Genomic DNA, 25260 nt, shown 5'->3' on the forward strand with positions numbered 1-25260 from the left:
ATCTTAAGCTGGCCGGGGCCACCATGGGAAGGGGACTAGGGAGAAGTGAAGAGTATTAGAGGAGATGCACCAATTGGGGCTGTTATACGTATATGCATGGAAACAACACAAGGAAACTCCTGTGTAGCTATCTTTACCTTAAGCTAGCAAAACTGTCATGTTTTTCTTTTCATCTTTTATCTTTTTTCTTCTACAAAATCTGAGAACAGGAAGGCAGAACAGGTTCTGCAGGAGGGTTGGCACCAGTGGTGGGGTATGGGGGGGGAGATGGCAGGGAAAGAGAGTAGAAGGATGAATACAGTACAAATAATGTGTATACATGTATGTAAATGCAAAAACAATACCTGTTGAAACTGTTCCAGAAATTGGGGGAGTGCAGATGAAGGAGAGCATGGAAGGGATGAATGCAAATATGATATATTTGAAACATTGTAAGAACCTTTGTAAATCTAAATGCCACTATGTATTTCCACCCAGAACAACAATAAAGGAAAATAAAATAACCATACACACAAAAAAGCTATCCAGGGAAACATCAATGTGAAATGAGCCACATTTTCCTGGAAAGTCTTAGAACTGGGAAGGCCCACCCATCCTAGAAGGTTGGAATGAGGCACAAAGCTGCAAACAGAGGATAGTTGGAAATCTGTATGGGACATGCAGGAAAGTTAAACTCCTCCTTAAACCAAGCATTTCCATATTCTTCCTTCTCTGCCATGGTTTTATTCTGGGGAAAATTTAAACAGGTAGGCCCTAGACCCAAGAGCATCAGGCAGAGAACAGGGCAGGTTTGAAAACAGAGTATGTAATGGGACAAGTCACCAGCAAGAACCCCTCAAGACCCTGCAGTTAAGCTCACAATGACACAAGCCTTGCTGTGCACATAATTTCCCATTTCTGTTTTGAGCTATACTCATAAACAGTATTGAAATATATTCACAAATTAATACATGAGTAAAATAAATGTAGTTAAATAAACATTACAGGAAAACTTCTAACATGAAATAGAAATTGACTAATAAAAACAAATGGGAAAAAAAAACAAAATTGGGGGGGGGGAATGCCAGAGACATTGTAGAAAAAAATTAAAACAAAAAGGCCCACAAAACTTTTATTTTGAGGCAAGGTCTCTCTGTATAGCTCAGGCTGACCTCAAACTTGCCATCCTCCTACCTCAGCCACCTGAGTGCAGGAATTACACCAGGACCACCATATGCACCACCATGCTCATCTAACACAAAAAAAATTTAAGATAAAGTTTATTATTAAAGAAAGCTGAGGGATGACACTGTATGCATGATGCAAAATCAAGATGCTATAAGCAAGAGCCATGATTAATTAGAGAAGATCAGCTATAAATTATCTCAATATTATAAACAAGTTTAAAAGTTCTTGGGGAAAGAGTGCTTAAGTCTAAATACAATGAAATTCCTCAGAAAGTAGAACAAAAAGATAAGAAAAAAAAAACAAATTGGAAAGTGTGAGAAAGGAGAGGGTAAATTCTGCAGGTCCAACATCTCACAGGAATTCCAAAAAAGGAAGAGCAAGGAAAATGAAGAAGACATTGTTAAAGAAATAACACAGAAGATTTCCCAGAATTGCAAGACTTCAACTTTAAAAGCATACTCAAGAAGCCTGAAAAATATATCAATGAATTTTATCATGAAATTGGAACATAGAGATAAAAACAATACACACAGAGGTCCATGTGAGAGTCAGCATTGTATCAGAGTTTTCAAAAGTAATACTGAAGCTGAAAGACAATGAATCCGTGTCTTCAAATCCTGATGGAAAATTTTTTTCAGTTTGAAGTATAATAACTAGCCAAACTATCAAATTTGATAGTAACAAAATACTTTGAAGTATTCAGGGATTCAAACAATCCACCTGCCATGCATCTTGGAAAGTCACTAGAATATATTCTCCATTATTACAAGGGAATAAGTCAATGAAGAAGACATGGGAACAAGGAGCCCCACAATGAAAAGGTACAAAAAGAAGAACCTGAACAAAAGCCATGCAACAGGCTTAGAGAACAACCTATTCAGATGGAAGAACAGAGGAAAACGGAATATGTCTAACGTCTTTAAGAATTTTGAAACTCTAGTGATTTGTATGTCAGATCTTTTGGAGCATCTGGATACAATTGCAGTAGATAGGTAAGTAGATTAAAAAGTTAATTATCTCTAGGTTAAACAAAAAGTTATATATGATGGAGGGGTGAATTCAACTATGATATACTTTAACAACTTTGGCAAATGTCTTAATGCACTCCCAGTACAACAGATAGTAATTAAAAAACCATAATCATAGTATCCTACATGTACTGATTGTGGGACATCTGTATAATCATAATACTGTCAATGGTAGCATTAATTTAGCCAAACATCATGCTGTATCTATTTTGGGAAGATACTAATAAGATGAAAGGGAGATGATAAGTAAGAGAAAATAAAAGCTGAACCCTCATCTACCATAATGTAAAGTTTATAGATAGTTTAAATTTTATAATTTTATAAATTCTAATATATATACAAAAAATACAAATATGGAAATACTGATATAAATACCTGTGCTTATCAACTTCCACTAGGGTGACAGAATATCTGAGTGAAACAACTCGTAAGGAGGGCAGATGTATTTTGGCTGACAGTTTCTTAGTCTTCAGTCCATGGTCACATATTCCTGTTGCTTTGGGCCTGAAGTTAAGCAGAACATCATGGAGAGGAGCACATGGTGGAGTAAAGCTCTTCACTTCATGGAGGCCAGGAAGCAAAGACAGAGAGAAAAGGACCAGTTCCCAGTATCCCATTCAAGGACCCCAGTGACCTAACTTCTTTCCCCTAGGCCCCACATTTCCATTCCCTCCCAGTAACACCACGAGCTGCCAATGAAGCCTTCAACACATGGCCTTTGGAGGTCATTTAATATCAAAACCATAATAACACCAGAAGTGGTTACTTCTGTGGAAAAGGACTTGGTGGGAGGAGGAGAGGAGGTTGAGCTGGGGTAGGGAAAAGGATTGGTACTTTATCATATAAGGGTTTCACTTTCATTAATTTTTTTAAACACACAAGAGGTAGCATGTTAAATGTCAAGTACCATTTAATGTTAATGAATTTATAACATTTTTTTCCGCAGGGCTAGAGACCCATCCTAGGGCCTTGCACATGCTAGGTAAGTCCTCTACCACTGAGTTATACCCCAAACCCACACTCCTTCTTGAAAAAAGCTTTAGTTGATGTAAAATCAGAAAAGGATATATTAAAAAATATGTCACCAATTTCAATAATCCATGCTGTTGGTGCTATTTCTCAGTTCTGGGATCTATACTTCCTCACCTCCTCTACAGTCTCTACCATCTCTTCCCACACTGGGAACTTCAATTGTACTCAGCAAATTTGTGGATCTTAACTTCTTTTGCAGTACTGGGGTTTGAACTCAAAGCCTAATGTTACTCTGCCAGCCTCCTAACTTCTAACTCCAGCTCAGATCTAGAACCTCTTCTGAGCTTTGTCATTAACTAGCAGCACAACCTTAAGGGAGTCACTTCTTTTTGGCCTTCAGTGGTCTGTTTACAAAGTGAAGCTCTCAGATTAAGTACCCAGGTTCCTGCAAATGGGAGCAGTAACAACAGAGACACAGTTGCACAGGTCAAGTTGTGGAGGCTCCCCCAAGTGTAGGAAGTGGGCCCCCTGGGCACCTGTGCTGATACTCGTGCCTACAGGTTTCAGAGCCTCTGGTTCCCAGGTTCTCCAAAGGCTGAGATGCTAATTCCTGAGTATGTTTATACTGCCCTCTACTGCTCAGAAATAACCGTACCACAGAGGCCACAAAGAACAGTAACCATGGCCAGCCAAGACAAGGTCCCAGGGGAACAGCTGACTCACAGGAAATAGCCTATAATACACTCAGAAGATGTGAAAATTCAAGCCATAAAAACCTGCTTAACCAACTACATTCGGCTCCAGGATTTCATATATTAGCCTGATATTATTAACCTCAAGTTTTTCTTACATCAGTCCTCCTGACTACTGGGCAGATTAGGGTAGGACAAGAATTGAGGCCAAGGGCTGCAGCTATATTCTAGAGGATTCCAGAAAGTTCCAGTGGGGGCGGGGAAAGCCCCATGAGTGTCATTGTTGGAAGGACAACAAAATTTGGATATGAGCATAGAAGTGTACAATAAAAATAGCTTTCTACCAATAAATGTTAATCAAATGAGTAGGGCCTTTAATTGGATCTCCACTTGAATATTCCTGTCTCTCTGATTGAGGATATGCCAATAAGCATGACAGTTGGCCTTCCAAGTTTGTTCTCCTCAGGGGTAGAATTCTATCTTCCACTGCAACCCAAATGGTAGGCTGTGGTTGTTTTCTTCTCACCCACCAAAGCAAGTTAGCAAGATTTCTATTCTATTTCTTAACAACTCAATAAATGGAACTGAGTGGAATTTAGTGACTTCAGGCTCTTTGCTCTACTGTGACTGTCTTACCATTGCTGCATTCAGCCTGCCAAGAGGAAGTTCTTTCAGTATGTCTTATGAGCAGTAATGACATGTGCTGAGTCTTTAATAAACGAAAGAAAGAGTATGAGAAAAAAATTTCCACTGGAACAATTGTACTTGCCTAAATATAGCCCAGTTCTCTCAAAGGTTGATTAGCGGTTCCCAGAATTGCTCTTTGTGTTATACACACACAGACACACACACACACACACACTCTCTCTCTCTCTCTTTCACACACACACACACACACACACACACATACTCTCTCTCTCTCTCTCTCTCTCTTTCACACACACACACACATTCCTATAAATGATGAGCAAATGTAGCCTAGGCCCAGGAAGAACAATTGGTTTGGGGCTGGTGTTGCATAACCCTGTTGTGATTCCCCTTATTTCACACTAACTTGAGCGTAGCCCCGGCCACAGCCATCTGGCTCTGGTCATTATCTGGTCCTCTCTATTTTTGATCTATGACCCCTCCTCTTTGGCACTGCAGGCAGAAGCAATCTCTTACTAACTTGCCTTTCCTTTGAGCTGTTAATTGTGAAGTTCACTGAAAACAATTTCTTATTAGCTACTCCTAGACTCTAATAGCTTAAAAAATCACAAAGCACAACTATTTCTCTCCTTTACTCTTTCAAATGCTTTAGTTGGTACACATAGCATATTCAGAATGCCATTGGGATTAGGAGAAGAAAGTGCGAATTTCAGAGACAGATTTTACTCCTTACTTGGCCATCTATTAGTTATGAAATTTTAGGTAAGTTATTTAAACTCCATCTTTGACCAATGAATATAGTATATGAACTAGTATAATCTAATTTAAAACTTCAAAATGCATGCGGGGTAAGATTTTTTTCTTCTTTGTTGAGGAATAAATCAAAGAGTACAAAAAGCAATTTTTTTCTTACAGTATTGCTGTCCTGGGGGTACATTGTGACATTTACCAAAGTTCTTACACTATATCAGAGTCAAATTCATTCCCTCCCATCATTCTCCTTTATCACCCTCCCTCCATTCTTGGAATAGTTTCAACATCTCATTTTTCCATTTTCATACATGACTACATAATATTTCCACTACATTCAGTCTCCTTCACCCTTTCCTTATCCTCCCCCTCTCACTGGTACCAACCCTCATACAGGAACTGTTTTACCTTCCTGTTCTCTGGGATTGCTTGGGTCATTTCTCCCCCACCCGCTCCCTTACTGCCCTCCGCCCCTCCCACTCCCCCCCACTCCCTCAATACCTGGCAGAAACTACTTTGCCCTTATCTTTAATTTTGTTGTAGAGAGAGTATAAGCAATAATAGGACTTTTTTGAACAAAAAAGTTATTTTTGTTTCTTTAAGACAGCTCTACAGGGAGTTTCCTTGTGGCATTTCCATGTACATATACATGTACAAATTGGTCATTCCCTTTATGTTTTTCCTTTCTACCTTAGTCCCTTTTTTAAGGTGATTTAAACAAATTTAAAAATTCTATATTCATTCTTGTATAAAAAGTACCTTGCCCATATTCACCTTAACTTCTTTCTTTTACCTTCCCTCTCCCATTAGAGACCTCCCCTTAGTGTAATCTGTTTTTCATAATATTGCTTATATGTGTATTGTGTCTGTCTCCCAAATATGAGAGAAACTATGCAGTCTTTCTTGTCTTTCTGAGCCTGGCTTACTTCACTTAACATGAAGTCCTCCAATTGCATCCATTTACCTTCAAATCACATGGTTTCAATCTTCCTTATGGCTGAATAAAACTCTATTTTATTTATATATATATCATATTTTTTCATTAGCTGTAAGTCATATAGTTGTTTCTATAGCTTAGCTATTGTGAACAATGCTGCAATAAACATTGGTGTGCTAGTGGCTTTATTGTATCTTGACTTACATTCCTTTGGGTATATCCCTAGTAGTGGTATTGCTGAATCAAATGGTAGTTCTAGTTTTAGCTTTTTGAGAAGCCTCCATATTGTTTTCCATACTGGTTGTACTAATTTACTTTCCTACCAGCAGTGTATGAGGATTCCTTTTTCCCCACATCCCCACCATTTGTTGTTGCTTGTGTTCTTGATGGTAGCCATTCTAACTGAAGTGAGGTAGAATCTTAGTGTGGTTTTGATTTGCATTTCCTTTATGGCCAGGGATGTTGAGCATTTTTTCATGTATTTTTTGTCATTTGGACTTCTTCCTTTGAGAAAGATCTTTTCAGTTCATTTGCCTATTTCTTCATTGGGTCATTGATTTTTGAGGAGTTTAGATCTTTGAACTCCCTGTATATTCTGGTTATTAATCCCTTGTCAGATGTATAGCTGGCAAAGACTTTCTCCCATTCCGTGGGCTGCCTCTTCAATCTGGTGACCATTTCTTTTGTTGTGCAGAAGTTTTTTTTTCAGTTTTATGTAGTCCCATTTGTCCATTCTTTCTCTTAGTTGCTCAGCCATTTGTTCTATTTAGGAACTCATGGCCTATGCCTAATTATTCCAGTGTATCCCTTGCTGTTTCCTGCACTAGCTTCAAAATTTCAGGTATTACATTAAGGTCCTTAATCCACTTTGAGTTGATACTTGTACAGGGCAAAAGACATGGATTGTTTCAGTTTTCTGCATGCAGATATCCAGTTTTCCAAGCAAAATCTGTTGAAGAGGCTGTCATTTCCTCCATCAGATGTTTTGGGTGCCTTTGTCAAAAATCATGTGGGCATAGCTGTGTGGATTCATATCTAGGTCTTCTATTCTATTCCACTGGTCTTCATATCTATTTTGGTGCCAGCCATGCTGTTTTTATTGCAATGGCTCCGTAGTATAGTCTGAAGTCAGGTATTGTGATGCCTCCAATGTCAAAGAGCAAATTGTAAGCATTTGGTTTGATTAATTTTTGCAAGTGTCTCTGTAACCACTGCTGTACCAAGATATAGAATATTTATAGCACTCAGCAGGCTCCTTTTTTGTTCCTTGCTCAATTCCTATCCCTTCCATATGGCTTTACTATTCTGACTTTTCTGCCATGGATTATTTTTTCCAGTTCCTGATCATCATATGTTTGGAATAATATAATGTGAATTCTTTTTGTGTCTGGTTTCTTTCTCCCAATACTCTTGCTAGGCATTAAGTTAAACTTATGTTTAACTTTTTAAGAAACTGCCAACTGCCTTTAAACATGGCTGTATCATTTTATACTGGCACAAAGACCCTTTGAGAGTTCCATATTCTTGCCAGTTTTTGATATAGTCAGTCTTTTGAATTCTATTTTCATACATTAATATAAAGTACTTTGATCATATTCACCCCACCTTCACCTCTTCTTTTCCACTAGGACCACCCTCCAAACAGTTCCCCTTTTTTTTCACTTCTGTCATTCATTTATTTTAGGTCTAAGTTGCACATGTGAGAAAGAGCATGCAATATTTGTCTTTCTCACTCTGGCTTATTTTACTTAACATGATGCATCACACAACATGAAATAGAAAGGAAAAAAAAAGCACCCATAATACCATCACTTTAACATATCACTTTACTTTTTCCTTCTCATTCAGTCTGTTCATTATTATTCCTCCTTTTCTTTCCTACACCTCCACTTCAGGAAATATTATGAGTTGGAAAGGAATAAAATTTAGGAAGAACCTATTTAGGGTGGTTCTTTCTAGCAGCCCATTCTTGGCAAAGTGGAATCATCTGCTGAGTGCTTACTTCCCAGTCACCTTCACCCTATCCTTATCCCTATTCTTCCCAGCTGAAATGCTCTTCACTCTTATGTTCCCTTTGTCTAATCTTAAAAGCCAGACACATCTAAATTTCTTTTTCTTTAATGCTCAGTTATTGATCTAAACCATGTGTATACCTCCAGGTCAGTAATTCTCCCTCCAAGCTACCATTTGGAGTCATCTAAGGCTTTTTTTAAGATAGCCAGCCTTCCACCAGACTTACTAGGAATCATAATCTCTACCATTGGAGTCAAGAGCTTGGTTTCTTTTTTTTAATCTCCAAGTGATTCAAAGGATCGGAAGGATTTAGAAACCATTTTTATAGCAATTATAAATCTCCAGTTGACTTTGCTGGTTCCATCTTTCATTCTTTTGCATCATCAGTATTAGTCTATTAGTGCTGGAGAGAATAAAGTTCACCGAATCTATTTGGTTTCTGGCTTAGCCTATTCTGTTCTAAGAACACTGGTATCTGTTTCTCTCCCCCAATTTTTTTTTATTGATACTATTCCTGATTTTTCTTTTATCACTTGGATGGATTAAAAGGCAAATTTCGAAGTGCTCTCCCGCCCCCAGTGTATGGTGCAGTAATTCTGAGAACTTGCATTCCTAAGAAGTCTCAGGTGATGTTCGTGTAACTGGTCAGTGGACCACACTTAGAAAATGATTGTGATAGGTATTTTTTCCTTTGTAAGAAGTTTGAATCTTCTACATGGGTGATGGAAATTAACCCCTTATCTTGGGCATCATCTAGAAACTTGAAGTGACCCCTTTTTTCCCAGGATAATTTCTGTCTTTAATGATCCACTTCTGAATCACAATACAATTTGCATTTTTAGGCAAATAAGCCCAGTAAGTGTGAGTTAATATGTTTGAATGCCTACTATGGACAATATGGTCCTGATTACTAAGATCTCACTTTTTTCCATATGTTAGAATCATGAAGGCACATTTTTTCTTGTTAGTACATAGTCATCTAACCCCCAATTTAAGAAGGCAATATCTATACTCAACTATTAATTTTATATGTCAACATTATTAGGTTGAGGGAAGTCCAAATAGCTGGTAAGATATTATTTATGAGTAGTTTGTCTGTGAGGGTGTTTCTGGAAGACATTAACACCTGAATCAGCAGACAAGTAAAGATCACTCTTACCAATGTCAGTGAACATCTTCTGAATCACTGAGGGACAAAAAGCCTGGGTGTTTGGTGTTTCCACTGGGGCAACCATCTTCTCCCGCCCCGGAATACCAATGTTCCTCATTCTCTGACCTTCAGACTCAGACTGGGACTTACACCATTGGGTCCTCTGGGCTTTGCACTGAACTACATCACTGGCTTTCCCAGGCCTTTGGCTTACAGACAGATTACGAATTTTAGCTTCTATAATCTCATTAACCAATCCCTCATAATAAATATACCTACCTATCTCCTGTTGGTTGTTTCTCTGAAGAACTTTATACTTTGTGTGTGTGGTACTGGGAATCAAACCCAGGGCCTCATGCATGCTAGGCAAACACTCAACCACTGAGCTACATCCCCAACCCCTGCAACGGAATTCAGAGGCCAGCCACCAAATTCTTACTGAACTTGATTCCTTTTATCTTAGTACTAAATTGTCTTTCCAGTATGTTACAAATTTTATCTTTGGCTAAAATGAAAACATTGTAAGCAGTGAACCCTGTTTTGGTTTTGTTTATTTTGTTGTTGTTTTATGCCTTGATAGGCTTATGATATGCACTTAGTCCTGATGGTCTCACTCATTCATTACTTCTCAACATGCTTTTCCTAAAATGTGGCTAAAAATCATGATCTGCTAAAACATCAATCTCAGCCAGTGAAAAAACAGATTTCCAAGCCAACTGAATGATTTGTATTTTAGTCACTCTCTTAGTTTACACATGCTTTTTCCTTGCTTGTTTTTACCTGGATAACTTATCTGGCTGTACAATGATGAATCAAGAGGAAACACTAGAATAAATTAAGGCTAGAAATAAAATCACAAATCACTAACAACCCCTCCACACCCCAAACTTCTGGAATCAGACTGAAAATGGAGTTCTTTGTTCATCTTCCAGTGGATGTTACTGAATGCACCCACTGGCTTATTATATGTTCACTTGTGAATATTAGTAAAATTAACACATTGCAGGTGATTTAATCAGACTCAAACTGATTAACTCACATAAATCCTATGCTATTACTAAATGATTCTAATTCATATTTTTATAAACATCTGATTTTGCATTTTCTGATTAGAATATTTAGCAAGAACTCCTAAAGATACATGCTATCTCCTAATAATTTCATTGCTCAGAGGTTCTCAGACTCTTTGCCCTTACCTGATGTTCTCATCATTGCTCTTCTCCAATAAAAACACTACCAAAATTCCATGCTTTCATTTCTCCTTTTCCCTAGCATTAGTGGTAAAGACAGAGAGAGAGGAAAGGACAACTGGAAGTTTAGGGGAAAAAAAAAAAAGCATCACATGTTCAGATGCTAAAAATTTGTCCTCACAATCCATTTCGAATTCATACCAATGAGAACTGTAATTTTTAAAAAATAAAATAGATAACATTTAAAAACTGAACTGTTAATTAAATAAAGCAAAATACACTAGGTGCACTATTTAGGCCTTTGTACAGGATTATCAATATCACACATTTTTAAAAAGTGATCCTTAAAGACTCAGGTGTGACATCCCATTTGTGAGTTTTTGGTAGAAAATAAATCTTTAAATTTTTGACGCATGTATCTGGATGTTAATTTTTATGCTTTTGGTCAATACATAAATATACATAAAATGCATTTATAAAGGTCAATATTTTCATGCCAGCCTCATTTTAAACAGAGAACTTTTACCAATTACCAATGATCTCTGTCCCACATTTAAAGAATCATCATTGCTTTTTTTTTTTAATCCTCTAGCTGGACAAAAAAAACCCAAAAACCAAAAAACTAGAAACAGGATAATTTGCTTGAAGAAATCCAGAAACTATATTATCCTTTTTAAATTTTTAAGTGCCACAAAATATATGGGAAAAATAATGACTCAGAAGTGTTTCTACACATGCCTATCATGCCAGCACTCAGGAGACAGAGGTGGGAGAATCAAGAGTTCAAGGCCAGTCTGGACTACATAGTGAGACCCTATCTGAAAAAAATGAACAAAAAAACAGTCATTCTCAACCTTGACCCTTGACATCTTGGCCAGATAATTCTCTATTTTAGGAGGCTATCTGTACATTATGGGAGGTTTAACATAATCCCTGATCTCTACTCATTAGATGCAATCCCACCCTCCCAGCTATGACACCCAAAAATGTCTGCAGACATTACCAACTGCCCATTGGTGAGAAAAACATCTTTGGTTGAGGACTATTATAAAGTGATAGAAGACAAAGCCCAAAGTTAGATATTTGTTGAAAACAGTTCTATGGTTCTGCAACCTCCCAGAAGCCTCGATTTGTTTTTATGCATTATATCAAAGTTCTTCCCAAGCTTCACATTTTCCTAATGGAATAATTTCAAGGTACAAAGAACACTCCAGAGACAAGAAGGAAAGTTTATTTTGCTGTCCAATTATTTTCTTTAAAAAGTTTAATGTCTGATAAAATAAAACAAACTTTTAGTACCATAGAAACCTTCTGACATGTACATTGACATATTATTACTATGTACAGCTTCAAACAAATGCTTCCAGCTCCAAATAAAGTGATGTTGAACATTCTGACTATAGTTAAGCTGGAGTAAATTTCCTGAATGGCCAATGATTCTCTTGGCTTGGGGAAAATTATACACTTGAAAAATATAAATAAGACTTTCAATGAGTTGAGAATCATAAAAATGCTATCTGAAGTTCAGTCATCTGGATCTTGGGAAGTTTGTAGTAGTTATAAGAGTTCAACCAGCAAAATGAAATCCCATAAGTATTCAAACTTCAATCTTCCAGGAGAGGTCCTGCAGGTTCACAGTTGCTCTATCAAAAATAAAAGCTATTCCTTATTGTGGTAGAATTTGGTATATGGCTCATATGCCATTTTTCACCAGCTCATGGACTCCATTCTCATCAATGATTAAAGGTGCATGGAATTCTTTATCTGCCACATAACTTTCTATTCCCTAGAAGAAAGGGTGAAATGAAACACAGTTAGAAAAGTGGGTGCTTGTCATACAATGCTGGGCTTACATGCTATAATAAAGATTCAAAGCATGAATGTCAAAAGACAAAACTGGGGCTGGAGGCATGGCTCATGTGGTACAGTACCTGCCTAGCAAGCATGAAACCAAGTTTAAGCCCTAGTACCAATAAAAAAATCTACTTGATATACTTTTTAGACTGATTTATGGAAGCATAAAATGAATTTTTAAAAAAAAATTACTCTGACTAAAAAATAATGGTTTTTTTTCTTCAGTGCTAAAGATCAAAAAGGTTGCACCCTGTTAGTCAAGTAATTACTATGCAATTTCTAAAGCTAGTAAGATGATATTTATTCTTCCCATAATTATCACTTAATAAAGTTAACTTTCTATGCAAGACTGAAATCTCTGATATTAAAGCTAAGCAATAATCACAAGGCACTCCAGAAAAAAATAATGTATACTTAAAACAGTAGGGATCCTCAAATCCTAAGGTTTTAAAAGTGACAATAAGTATTGTCTATTGTCTATGAACAACATAGACACTTTGAAAGAAAATTTACACTGCATTAAAAAGAACCAAATAATTTATCCTAAAAAGCAAGGTTGATTATATAATTTTAAAATACCTATTTCACTTTAATGGATAGAGGAAATGACATGTTATAGAGTTCACTCATGGGAGAGATGCAAAGACACAGCAGGAATTGTCAAAGAGAATTCAGGACAAGTGCAGCTTCTCAGCTCACTCCCAGAAAGAGCTGCTCAGGGCAGGACGATCTGAAACTGCTGCACCTTCTCTAAGGGCAATTCTACTTAAACATAAAACAATACCAGAATCCTTCTTTTAAGTTTATTTTATTTTGAACTGATAATTGTATGTATTTATGAGGTACAATGTGCTGTTTCAACACATACATACATTGTGGAATAATTCACTCAGGCTAATTAACATATCCATCTCTTCAAATACCACCCCACTTCTTTGTGGTAAGAACATTTTAAATCAACTTTTAGCTACTTGAAAATATGCAGTGCTTTGTAAAAGAAAAGGAAAAGGCAAAGCAAACTTACTTCTCCAGCATAAGAGATAAGGGGAGAGATTTCACACTGGATTGGCACATCATTGGCATCCTTCAAGCTAAGAAAAAAACCCATATATGTGTTAAAGATTTTGTCTGCCCTGTGTTACTTGCCAGAGTAAAAACAGAGCTTTTCCTCTGATAAGCCTGCTGATACAATGTTCTCCTAGTAGAACAAATGGAATGGATCCTACCTTAATAATCACTAAATTCCCTGAAGCTGAAGTTAATATGAAATTCTCATGGCCTAAACACACTATTTGGGGCAAGTGCCAAATAATTACTGCTAGCTCTTTATGGCATCTCTGCAGTATTTATGCACTATCCCCTTACATACATCTCATTTTTACTACTTCCAAGTGTCATAAAAAAAAGTACTATTAATTAAGTACACAGTATGTTCCAGTCTCACTGCTAGGTTCCTTGAATCCATTGCGTTTTTAATCTACACCACAAGTCAGGCACTAATGCTGACAAGTATTCTCGAGCTGCTCTATCCAATACAGAAGGCAATAGGTATGCATGATACTTAAATTTAAAATAGTTTAAAATTTACATTAATTAAAAATTTAAAATTCAGTTTCTGTTATAATAACATTTCAAGGATTCAGTAGCAATGAGTGGCTAGTGACTACCTAACTGGACAGCACAGATATAAAGCATATCCTTCACTGCAGAAAGTTCTATGGGACAGTACTGTTCTGATGGTCAGTTGAACTATTTCCTACAACATGTTTTGTTTTCTGGGTTTTTTGTTTTGATTTTTGTACAATTCAAATCTCCTAGATTAGCTCAGTTAATTTATTCATGGACTGTTTCAAAGTACTTATGTTACCAAAGGACCCTTTTCAAAGTGCTAAGGCAGAATGAAGCCAAGCAAAGGCAAGGCCAAAGTCACCATTTGCTTAATTCTAGGTTACAATCTAATATTTACTTCCATTGGCGATTCTGAATTTCTAGATTATCTAACATAAAAGTTAACAGTGTTTCCCTTATATTTATAGTCCTTTGCTGTGTTGTAATTTCAAGAATCTTAGCAATAGGATACAGGACACACAAAAATCCAGCTTTTGAAGCCTCAAACCACAGCTCTTCTCCCTTTCCCAAGTGTGAGTCTCAAACTTTGGTGGAGTCAATAAAATCAAGAGGGCTCCTGAAGTTAATCACAGGCCAATCTTTAACCACTCAGTAGCATTCAAGGCACTCAATATCCTACCCCTACTTACTTAGTTCTGCTACTTTCCACTGGAACCACACCAGTCATACTTTCCTTGGAATATTCCAAGTCATTCTCAATCATGGTGCTGCTGACTATAAAAATCATACCTATCCTCTAGGCTTTAGCATAAACCCAAGCCTTTCCTTGACCACTGCATTTCACAGTGATTGCTCCCATTCATTTATTAAATAAATTAGACACCTGTTAAGTCTCTGCCTCTAAGCTTTAAGTATTGCTTATAGCACATAAGTTAGCATATAATTATAATGCCTGATAGGGTCACTCCCAGTAGACTATAAGAAATGACTTGTTTCTCTTGTGTTAAGACACTTTAGCACTTAGTATACTAACACCACCAATGCTTGTTGGTTAAATGAATAAATGAACTATGGAGGTAGACATGACAGCTGAATGCAAAAGAAAAGAGGAGGCACAGGTCTCTCCAAATATGTGCCAGATTCCATCACAGTCTACACTTGACCCTCTAGGTTAGCTCAGAGTCAGACTAAACCAAATGGAAAAATTGAGCCCCATCTCACTAAGATGTATATTGTCCATTTCCACCAAACCCTCTGAAAAAAATTCAGTGTATCAACATCAGAATGTGGTTTTGAATCCAAGGAATCTAGCTGGTCTAAATCTAGCTTCCTTTTTAGCACTGCAATGATGTCCCAGGAAATTAAGAAAGTCAACTTCAAAAAACAAACTCAGATATCCCAAAGAAGGGAAGACATAAGTTACCATGACCAAATGCAGAATCTCAGTTTATAGGCAAATTAATCCTGTATCAGCCCTACCCCCTAATTCTTAGCCAAGCACCCTTTTGGTATCTAACACTGTTAGGAAGCATTAAAGTGAAAAGAAAATTGTCACTTTGCCAAAACTCAGCATCCTTGATTCCATTCTTTCAGAATATCTCCAAGCTGTTTCTTCTCACTTTTACACAAAATATTTCCTTTTCATCTCTCACTTTGAAGTAATCTTTTTCCAACTTTCTAAAGCAATCCTTCAGTACTGAGGGTTTTAGTATGAAATATTTCTAAGTCCATGATGTCATTTGGGGCTAAACTTTAATTTCAGTTTAATTATTCCACAAATGACTAAAATTAAGTAAATAGGGTACAATGGGGAGGAAGTACCACATAAGACAACACAAATAAGAAATAATGTTTAAAACTTTTTGTGTCTTAATTAAAACAGCTGAATGTTGCTTTCAGCTATATAATTAAGCAATGATTTCATTTTTAAGTTAAGAGTTATAGTTCAATGAGAAGGAAATTCAGGGTCAAAGCTCTATTTTTTAATCACAAAACTAGCTTGCTTCTACCTATTTAAAATCCTGGCTAAGACAGAAAATGACAAATGACTGAATCCAAATGCATCCAGTTCCCATGGCAGGGGGCAATGTTCATCTATGGCTCTTAGAAAAAAAAATGTAACCAAATTTTAAGTGTCTTTTCTTGTCTACAGAGCCATATCCCAGAAACACTGACATTCACAGAGACTTGTCTCTACAGGGCAAAAATAGGGACAGGGAAAAAACCACACACATGAGGTCATCACCAGTGCTACTCTATTTCTGAGATAACTTCCATCTCTAGACTTTTCCCTGCACACATTTCCCAAATCACCTTAAAAACTTAAAATTCAAACTAAACCTAATAAATTTCAAAGTGTAGCAAGAATATCAACCTGTCTTTTTAGCTATAAAGATAATGGCTTTTCAAAACTGTCAGTACCCAGATAAGAGAGACTATGGGCTACTTCTAGCTAAAATTGGCCTGATGTTTAGACAAAAAAATACTTTCATTTGAAGCAGGATAATAAATGACTAAAATTAAAACTCAGTGACTAAAAGAACTATAGTATGAAAATAAATCAAGAGTCATCAACATCATATTAAGAACTAAATTAAGAGTCACTGACTACATCAGAAGCAGTACACGCATATATTCGATTCAGTAAGACATTTTCAGAATGCTATTTTCATTAACCTTATGCTTATGCTAAAAAGTGTAAGCTGGTCCAAATTTGTTCTCCCTGTCCTATAACCTGATCTGGATCATATATAACCCCTGTAAATTTGTCACTGTGGGCTCAAGCACCCATTGTCAGATTCTTTAGTAAAAGCATGCTCCCCACGTCCAGCATGCACTGAGATTCTTAGTTAGTGTCATCCAGACAGATACCTGCCACCAAGTAAGCAGTGCACCCCCACCAAAGCTTCAATCATCCTCCCTCCAGACCCCCAAAAGGCAGAGCACTAAGCTACAGTGCTAGTTAGTATGGAGGGAAGCACAGCCCCATCACCATGCTCTGCAGGCAGGCTGGTATATTTACTTGTGATTGACATCAGCTGTGATGGTCTCTGACCTTCCATTTGTAGCACTGCTATGTAGGAATAAATAAGCATTAATGGGAATGGTAGCAAATCAAATAATAACAATGAAGTGGAGCTGCAAAATATACCTAACTGATGGCATGTCTTTAGCATAAATCATAAATTTGACACAAGAGACCTGACGCAGTAACAAAAACAAACGCAATGGTCAAAGATGAAGCATGATAACAATGTGATATGCCACAGAGTGAGCTTGTTGACAAGGCCGAGCCTACTGCAAAAGGCCCTGGACTGAGAGGCAAGCTAATGCTGCTGCTCCTTGTGAAACCAGTTACCAAACAGTCAGTTCCAATGCCTGATGCATGAGTGAATCAACATTCATTGAGGCATTCCAGCATTTCTGTGCATGCAGCCTGCCATTCTATTCCTTAAGAATGAAAATTAAATGGCAGAATGCTTTTCACCTAAGAATACAAACACCAAATGACTTAGAAAAAGGGAAATCCTAGCTGCCAACGAAGGTTTCACGATAAAATACAATATTTAGATTAAAGGTGCTTTATCTCAAATTTGAATAACTACAGGTACTTGTAGTCTTTAACTTATGAAATCTAAAACATTTCTAAAGTTTGAGTATCAATGAATGCAACTGGCATTGGCTTCCTTAGTGCCATGATGAGAAGAAGTGTGGGCCTCATCTTGTAGGTAGCCTGGAGGCCAGGCCTTTGGTGGCTCTCACAGATAGCACTTGTGGTGAGGCAGCAACAACTACTTCTGTGGCTGAGAACTTTCCTTACAGTACAGTGTGCTGCTGATGGACTTTAACCATATGACACACCAAAATCATTATTTTCTGACCATTATTTAGTAGGAATGACTTCATTGACATGGTGGAGGGATGTTTCCAAAACAAAAACAAGAGACTTAGAAGAGACTCCTCTTTAAGGGAAAATAAAGCTATTATTCTCTTTACAATGGGCAAAGTTGTGGTTATTTCAGATCAAGAACTGCCCATGAAACAGTACTTTGCTTTTTTAAAAAAGATCTAGGAATGCATCAGAAAAAAGAGAAAGAAGTCCAAGAGGAAAATTCCAGGACAGCAGTCACACCAAAGAGAAAAGATACTGACTTACCGGGGAATTGCTGGAAGGCGAGAGCCATTTTCATCTATGAAGTGGCCCCCCGCATTGAGGACCCAGCAATGATGAAGGGACATCAAAGCATGTCTTGCAGTAGTAGGGTTGTCCTTCCCATTCTGACTGTCTGCATTCTTGAGTGGGGAAAACTCATTTTCCCGCAATACTTCATACACCACAAACTTCCTAGAGTGACACCATACAAAGGCTTCATTCTTATGAAGTAAAACTGCATACACAGTTCTGACTCCTCTTAACATAACTAAACTTTTGCAATTCAGTAATAGGTTTTCTTCATCCAATTTCAAATAAAAGACAAAGTAATGCTCATCCCTGGACCAAAGAAAGTTGGAATTTTCATCTCCAGTGCAAAATGAAAAAATCTCCAACTTTGTTTTATAACAGAAAGACTAGAAATTATAATGAACAAATATCAATTAGTACCAGTTCTGAGAGAAACAGATAAAAAGGATATTTTAGAAATGTATATGAGGAAAATGATCTTATATAGCTAATCTGTCTTCTCTTCTGCATTTTCATACTGATCAGATTCTGAGACATGTATCTCAATATCAAATACGATCTTTATAAAACTCAGCATAAGCTAAAACAAAAAACATGTTCACTGAAATATGTACTCACAGGTCAGTAATATACCTTAAATGCAAAGTGGGTCAACTGTTTATCTTAATTTTTTTTTAGTCTCTCAGTCAAAACTAAATGACTAACAAGTTTACAGGAGACCCAGATAATGTACTAGTTGACAAAAAGAAAGCTGTACATTCAGGCACCTCAGGCCATACTCCTGGAGAAGTGATTTTATACTAGAGAACGACAATGAATCTAAATTACACATTCATGATCAAGATGCCTATCTGAAATAAATCCCATCAAATGTTTCCTGAGAACAGTTCCCTGACTAAAGGAGGAAGATGCAGCATTTCAAGACATATATTGAATCTTACTGGTGCAATTCAAAGCATACTTTGCAAACTGGAAGATGTCAAAGACAAACTTTTCCATCTTTATTCCATTTGGTCTGTCTGGCTTAATTAGCTGTCCCTGGAAATCCACATATGGGATCTTCTTTTGCGCCACATGGTGCTGCAACTGAGGCTCATAAACACTACAAAGTCAAGAAAAAAAAAGATAGTCACTTTCCAGATTTAAAATGCCATAAATAAATCTCATAACACTTAGAGACAAATGTATCAACAACCAACACTAAGATTTTCAAAGTAAAGAGAATTTAAGTTTCAGTTCACATTTAAATATTAAATAGATTTTCCCCATTCATTTCCTTGAATTAAAGAAAAATAAAATCATTTCCATATTAAAAAATAAACCCAAAGCCAGATATAGTAGTTCATGCCTATAATCCCAGCACTTGGGAGTTGAATGAAGGAGGATCAGGAGTTCAAGACCAGTCTAGGTTATATAGTAAGACCCTGCCTCAAAAAACAAATGAAATAAAAAGTAAACACATGTATGAATACACACAAACAGAGCTTACACCAATGCCTCTTGCATTATTTCCATGTCTTTTATAAAATGTTCACTTTGTTCTATCTTTCCTGAGATCCCTTTGAGAAAAGATGGAAAGGTATTAAAAGTTACTATGAAGCTAGGCACAGTGTTTCATGCCTGTAATCCCAGCTACACAGGAGGCCATAAGGAGAGGATCACAGTCCAGGCCAGCCCTGGGCAAAAATGCCACACCCTAAAAGGCTGAAGGCTTGGCTCAAGTGGTAGAGTGCCTACCTAGCAAGTATAAAGCCCTGAGTTCAAACCCCAGTACTACAAAAAAAAAAAAAAATTACTACAGGTGAATTAATAACACAGCTGATAAACAACACGGTAAAATGGGAACTATTTTGAAAATGGAGATGATGGAATAAAGTAAAGCCGAGGTAGCCTGATTTGATCAGTCCACAATGTGTACATGTACCAACACATCACACTGTACCCCATGAACATATCCAATTATTTGTCAATTAAAAACAAAAATTAACCTTATTTACTTTTTTAAAGTAGATAGTCATCTTGAATGTCTGAAAACTATCAAATGACTCTGATAGTGAAAATTTTAAAATCTGGCAGGGTAAAATAGCTCTTATTTTACACTTTGTGGCCCTACCATGCTGATTCTCATCTAAGTCTCAAGCCCTTTTTCCTTTACTCTTTCATGCACTAAATCCTAAATACTAGTCCTAGAACCAGCTGGATTAGAATTGTATGGGCAGCTTTTGAAAATTACAGAAATTCTGATTCAATTGCTATGGGCTAGAGACATCTATCTTTCAAAGGCGCTCAGCTGTAGTAAAGAGTTTCATTTCCTGTTCTTTAACAGACCCCAACACCCAGCGGGGGGCTGGGAGGCAAGAAGGAAAGGGAGAACTCCAGCACACTGGGGTAAGAGCTCCTAAATCCCACCTTATGCTCTATCACAATGTGAGATAAATTTCTCTTTCATAAAAATGAGCCTCAAGAGAGAAAATGAACTCTGTGGGACATGACACAGAACTGGTACATCTACCTACCTCCCAAGAGGCTTAGTTTCTAACTAACAATGAAACAATTTGAAAAGACCCCCATCATGCCCATACTTGACAACATCTCTCAGAAATGGCACAGTGAAGAAATGATTAGCAATGTTCCCCGCATTGAACAGCAGTCGTCCATCTGAGCTTCGTTTTTGAGCCGTTGCCAGAGAAATCTCACTATATTCTACCACCTGGTACACTCCATCCACTCGGCAAACCACGCCAACTGGTTCTGTAGGGTTCGTTTTCTCTACCACCTACCCATCAGAAAAGACAACAATAGAGGAAGAAATTTTATTAAATGCTTCTTTAAAAGACTGGCCATCATCAAAGGCCACGTTTATAATTTTGCTGACATTGTCTTTAAGGTATTAAGCCAAGAGGAACCTTTAGCTTTAGACAAGCAATTATCTTTATATTCTTTAAGAGTCTACTTTCCAACTAGAAATGAGGTTTATTACTCCTCCCTACTTGTCACTTAACCAAACCAGGGTAAGAAATACCATTAGATACACACAGCCCAGAAGAAATCATACAGGACTAGTAATAATTACATGAGAAATCTATATCCCCCAAATAGCTTGTGTTTTTTAATTATTCAATTTATCTGAACCACACCCAACTACTTTGATAACAAATGAAATTTCTCTGTTATTCACAAGACAAAAGACTTAAGTAGAGCATTTTGTCTTTCATTACTACATTTGAGAATAGTGTTTCATCAAGTTTCATTCACAAATACAGCATTTTACTTGTTTTGGAGAGACCTAGATAGGAGGTAGAATGGTTAAAGCAGGCAAATCACTGGGCTCCCTCTCCAACTCTAACCAGAAAAATACACTCATGTTTATTCATTTTACCTACTAGATTTTGTTTAAAGAGATTTTATGCTTTAAAAAAAAGTTTGAAAACCAGTGACTTCATCTTTGTCAATGGCTCCAGGTGAGGGAGGTGAGAGAAGAGTAATCAGTCAGAGGGAAAAGGTATGGGTATGTAATTTAAAAAACAAAACCTCACAAATGATTCTCATATGTCACCATCCTAATCCCAATGTCACTGACCTAAGTTAGATGCTTAGAAGAAAATTATGCAAGAACTACATGAAATGCACTAATATAAAACCAAAGTTCAGATGAAATGGACAGCCAACACAAGAATTAAACAATAAAGAATATCTGAAGGTACTGATTTGTTTGCCCTATCCAATTACTTTAGCATACTTTGGTGTATTTTTAAAAATCTGTCCCCAGTTTGAAAAATATAACCTAAATATACATGAAATGTCAATAAACTTAAAACTTTTCTTCAGCAACTAACTTCTTAAAATAAATACAGCTAGTCCCAGTCTCTTCCAGAGGACTTAAGCTACTATTGAGAGCTTCATTTACACAGCAATTAGAGATGCAGGCATTGAGTCTGGCTCAGTGAGGCACGACTACTGGGTGTGTAAGCTCCTGTGTAGTTGCACTGTTTGCCACCCTGAAAGGCATACAGTACTCAATAAAAAGAAACTATTTTACCAAGGAAGTGGAGTAAACTGGAAGGAAACATAGAGCAAAATGATTTAAACTAATCATGGACCTATTTGCAATTCTTGTCTATCAACCTATCATCACCTCACTGCATATATATTCTACATTGGGTGTGTTACTAGGCAGAGACTTAAGGAACAGGTTCCCATTTTCTAAAAATGCACATAAAGTTTATTTTCCAATCACCTCTATATACCTGCACTCTCAAATCAGCCAGGGAAAAATAAAAATAAGCAAACTCATATTTTACATTTCCCAAGTGTTAATCTGCAGGTGAAAGGTTTGCTTCTGTGACAACTATTAACCTCAAAGTCTTATAAAAGTCTAAGCTACAGAAGAAAGCATTTGTAAACTGCATAAAGTTGGAATTCAGTTGATATTATGCACAAAAGATACATAATATAAAATTAAGCTAATTTGGTATTCTATAAATTAAATTTGGAACACCAAGAATCCAAAATAACAAAGTTACTGTAACTACTTTGCAAAATGATCTCCATTAGCAATGGTTCCTATCATTTTAGTTTTGTAATTTTGTAAACTACTCCATTCTTTTCTCAAGGCATCAAGACAGAGACCTATTAAAGAAGTGCTACAAAGAATTTCACTGCCATACTATGAATTACTCCCTAATTAAGATATTTTAAAATATATTATTTTAAAACCTGATTTTCTACTTTTTAAAATAAAAGTAGAGGTTAGCTAGGGAAGGGAGGATGCACACCTGTAATTCCAGGGAGGCAGAGGGAGGAGGATCTTGAGTTCCTTATCAGACTGGGATACATACCAAGTTAAAGGCCAGCCTAGACTACACAACTAGACCCTGTCTCACAAAGGGGTGGAGGGAGATAAATGGTTTCTGACATTTCTGTAAATTTTTAACACATGTCAGTCTAGTTATATTTTGGTTCCAACAAAATATTTACTTGTAAATTCACTGAATTAAAAAAATGCCAGACAAAGGAGTAAGCAGAAAGTCTGTAAGGAAGACTAAGGCTGGATTTATCCTAAAGGGCCCACCTCCCAGTGGAGAAAAGTGATCATTTAACACTGGCATCTCTATGTGGTTATTGTACTCAAAAAAGTTAGCACAACAGTTTAAAATTTTTTGAGCTGCCAATGAATGCATAACTAGTCTAAAGTCTGTGGCTGTATTACGTGGCATAACAGATGAACAGTCAGAAAAGTGAATTCTAGTCCTGGCTCTGCTCATATGATGAAGAGTCCTAAGCCTCGAATTTATATAAAGTACTTTAAATTGATTGATTCTGAAGCTTACTGCAATAAAAATGAAGTTTCTATTTTAGAAAAAAGAGTGACACCAAGTGGAACAAAGTCAGAAATACACTGTTTTGCTTTGTTTTTTAAAAATTTAGTAGCTACTTACAATCCAATCTACATATGTTCATTACAGCTTAATAACCATTTAAAATACATTATAGATACTCAGAGTACTAGATTAGACAAGTGTCTTAAATAGATAAACTAAACCAGCTCTTATTTTCAGAGTCAGAAGGACTCTCAAAACATTGTAAATATAAGATTTTAGCTTCTGGATACAATTTTGCATTATATTTCTATATCAATTTTAGAGAAATGATATCTTTATTACAGAAAATCCCCAACCATGATATTTCTCTGATGGCAGGTTTTCTTCTAAAATCCAGATATTTCAATTTTTTATTTTCTTGCTGTGCTAGAGATTGAGCTCAAGGCCTTGTGTGGTCTGCCACTGAGTTATACATCCCCAGCCCTGGATATTTCAAACTTATATGTAGTGTCATTTTTCTGCTTTTGGTAGAAAAGTTTTCCCTTCATATCAAATTATATAACTGATATAAATTTTCTTCTAACACCTTTATGGTTCCATTTTTATATTTAATTTTGTAATCCATTTCAAAGTAATTTTGGTATGAGCTTTGAGGAAGTTTACTTTTAACTATTCATTTCCAACATTTGAAATGCCAAATTTTTTCAATTTGTTTTTTTCATTTTTAAATTATTTCAATAATAATAGGCTGGATTGTTATTAAATAAGTACTGCAAAGAACTTTGCTTTCATAATATGTATGATTCCCTAATTAAGATGTGTTAAAGTAAATGGAGTGAAGTCCAGTACTGGAGTTTGAACTTAGGTCTTTGTGCTTGCTAGACAGGCACTCTACCACTTTTTTTTTTTTGCTCTGGTTATTTTGGAGATAGACTGGCGTGGACTGTGGGAAGCACGGTTGCTGGGATGATGGCGTGCACCGCTGCCCAGCTTTTTCCATTGCGATGGGGTCTCACTGTTTGCCCAGGTTGGCCCTGAATGTCAAATCCTTCTGATCTCAGCCTCCCAAGTAGCTAGGGTTACAGGCATGAGCCACTGCACCAGCTTAAAATATCTTAATGCCTTGATTTTCTTATTTTAAAAGGGATGGTAGAATCTACAGGCTGGACTTATGCATATTTCTGGGGTACAGAGTGACAAATTAATACATGTATACAATGTGTAATGATCAAATCGGGGTACTTAGTGCTTTAATCTCAACATTTTTTTAAATTTTTGATTAACACAGTAATTGCACATACTTATGAGGTACAGTGTGGTACTTCAATACATGTACACAATGTGTACACCCTGATCAAATCAGGGTTATTAAAGTTTCCATCTCCTTATCATTACTTTATGTTCACCAAAGATATAATGACTATTATCAAAAAGATAAAAAATAAATGTGGGTAAGGATATGCAGAAATGGGAACTTCTGCACACTATTGGTGGGAATGTAAATTTTGTACAGCCACTACAGAGAATAGTATGAAGGTTCCTCATAAAAACTAAAAATAGAACTGCCATACGATCCTGCTGTCCCACTATTGGGTATATACCCAAAGGAATTATAGTTAGCACATCAAAGAAAAACATATGCTCCCATGTATTGCTGCACTATTCACAACACTAAGACATGGAATCAACTTAGATGCCCATCAGAGTAAACCAGTAAAAAATGTGAGATATATGTATATGTATATATATAGAGAGAGAGATACATATACACACACATATACATACA

General features: G+C 36.6%; 1 protein-coding gene across 5 annotated transcripts in view; it reads right to left on the minus strand.

Moving 5' to 3' along the window:
• Nucleotides 1-11756: 11756 nt before the first annotated feature.
• The window catches only part of Uap1 (UDP-N-acetylglucosamine pyrophosphorylase 1), a 34483-nt gene continuing 20979 nt past the window's right edge, over nucleotides 11757-25260 (minus strand). For 3 of the 5 annotated variants that reach the window (XM_074047628.1, XM_020170641.2, XM_074047629.1), the window contains exons 6-11: nucleotides 20736-20929; nucleotides 19115-19255; nucleotides 18127-18315; nucleotides 16993-17043; nucleotides 13426-13492; nucleotides 11757-12333 (exon numbers count right to left, since the gene is read on the minus strand). In XM_074047628.1, coding sequence (XP_073903729.1) covers nucleotides 12241-12333; nucleotides 13426-13492; nucleotides 16993-17043; nucleotides 18127-18315; nucleotides 19115-19255; nucleotides 20736-20929 — 735 coding nt within the window. In that variant the 3' untranslated portion in view covers nucleotides 11757-12240. The remainder of the gene's footprint in view (nucleotides 12334-13425; nucleotides 13493-16992; nucleotides 17044-18126; nucleotides 18316-19114; nucleotides 19256-20735; nucleotides 20930-25260) is intronic. The other 2 variants (XM_020170642.2, XM_020170643.2) reach the window with 2 other exon arrangements.

The sequence above is a fragment of the Castor canadensis genome, chromosome 11 (assembly GCF_047511655.1).
Source record: "Castor canadensis chromosome 11, mCasCan1.hap1v2, whole genome shotgun sequence".
Lineage (NCBI taxonomy): Eukaryota > Metazoa > Chordata > Mammalia > Rodentia > Castoridae > Castor > Castor canadensis.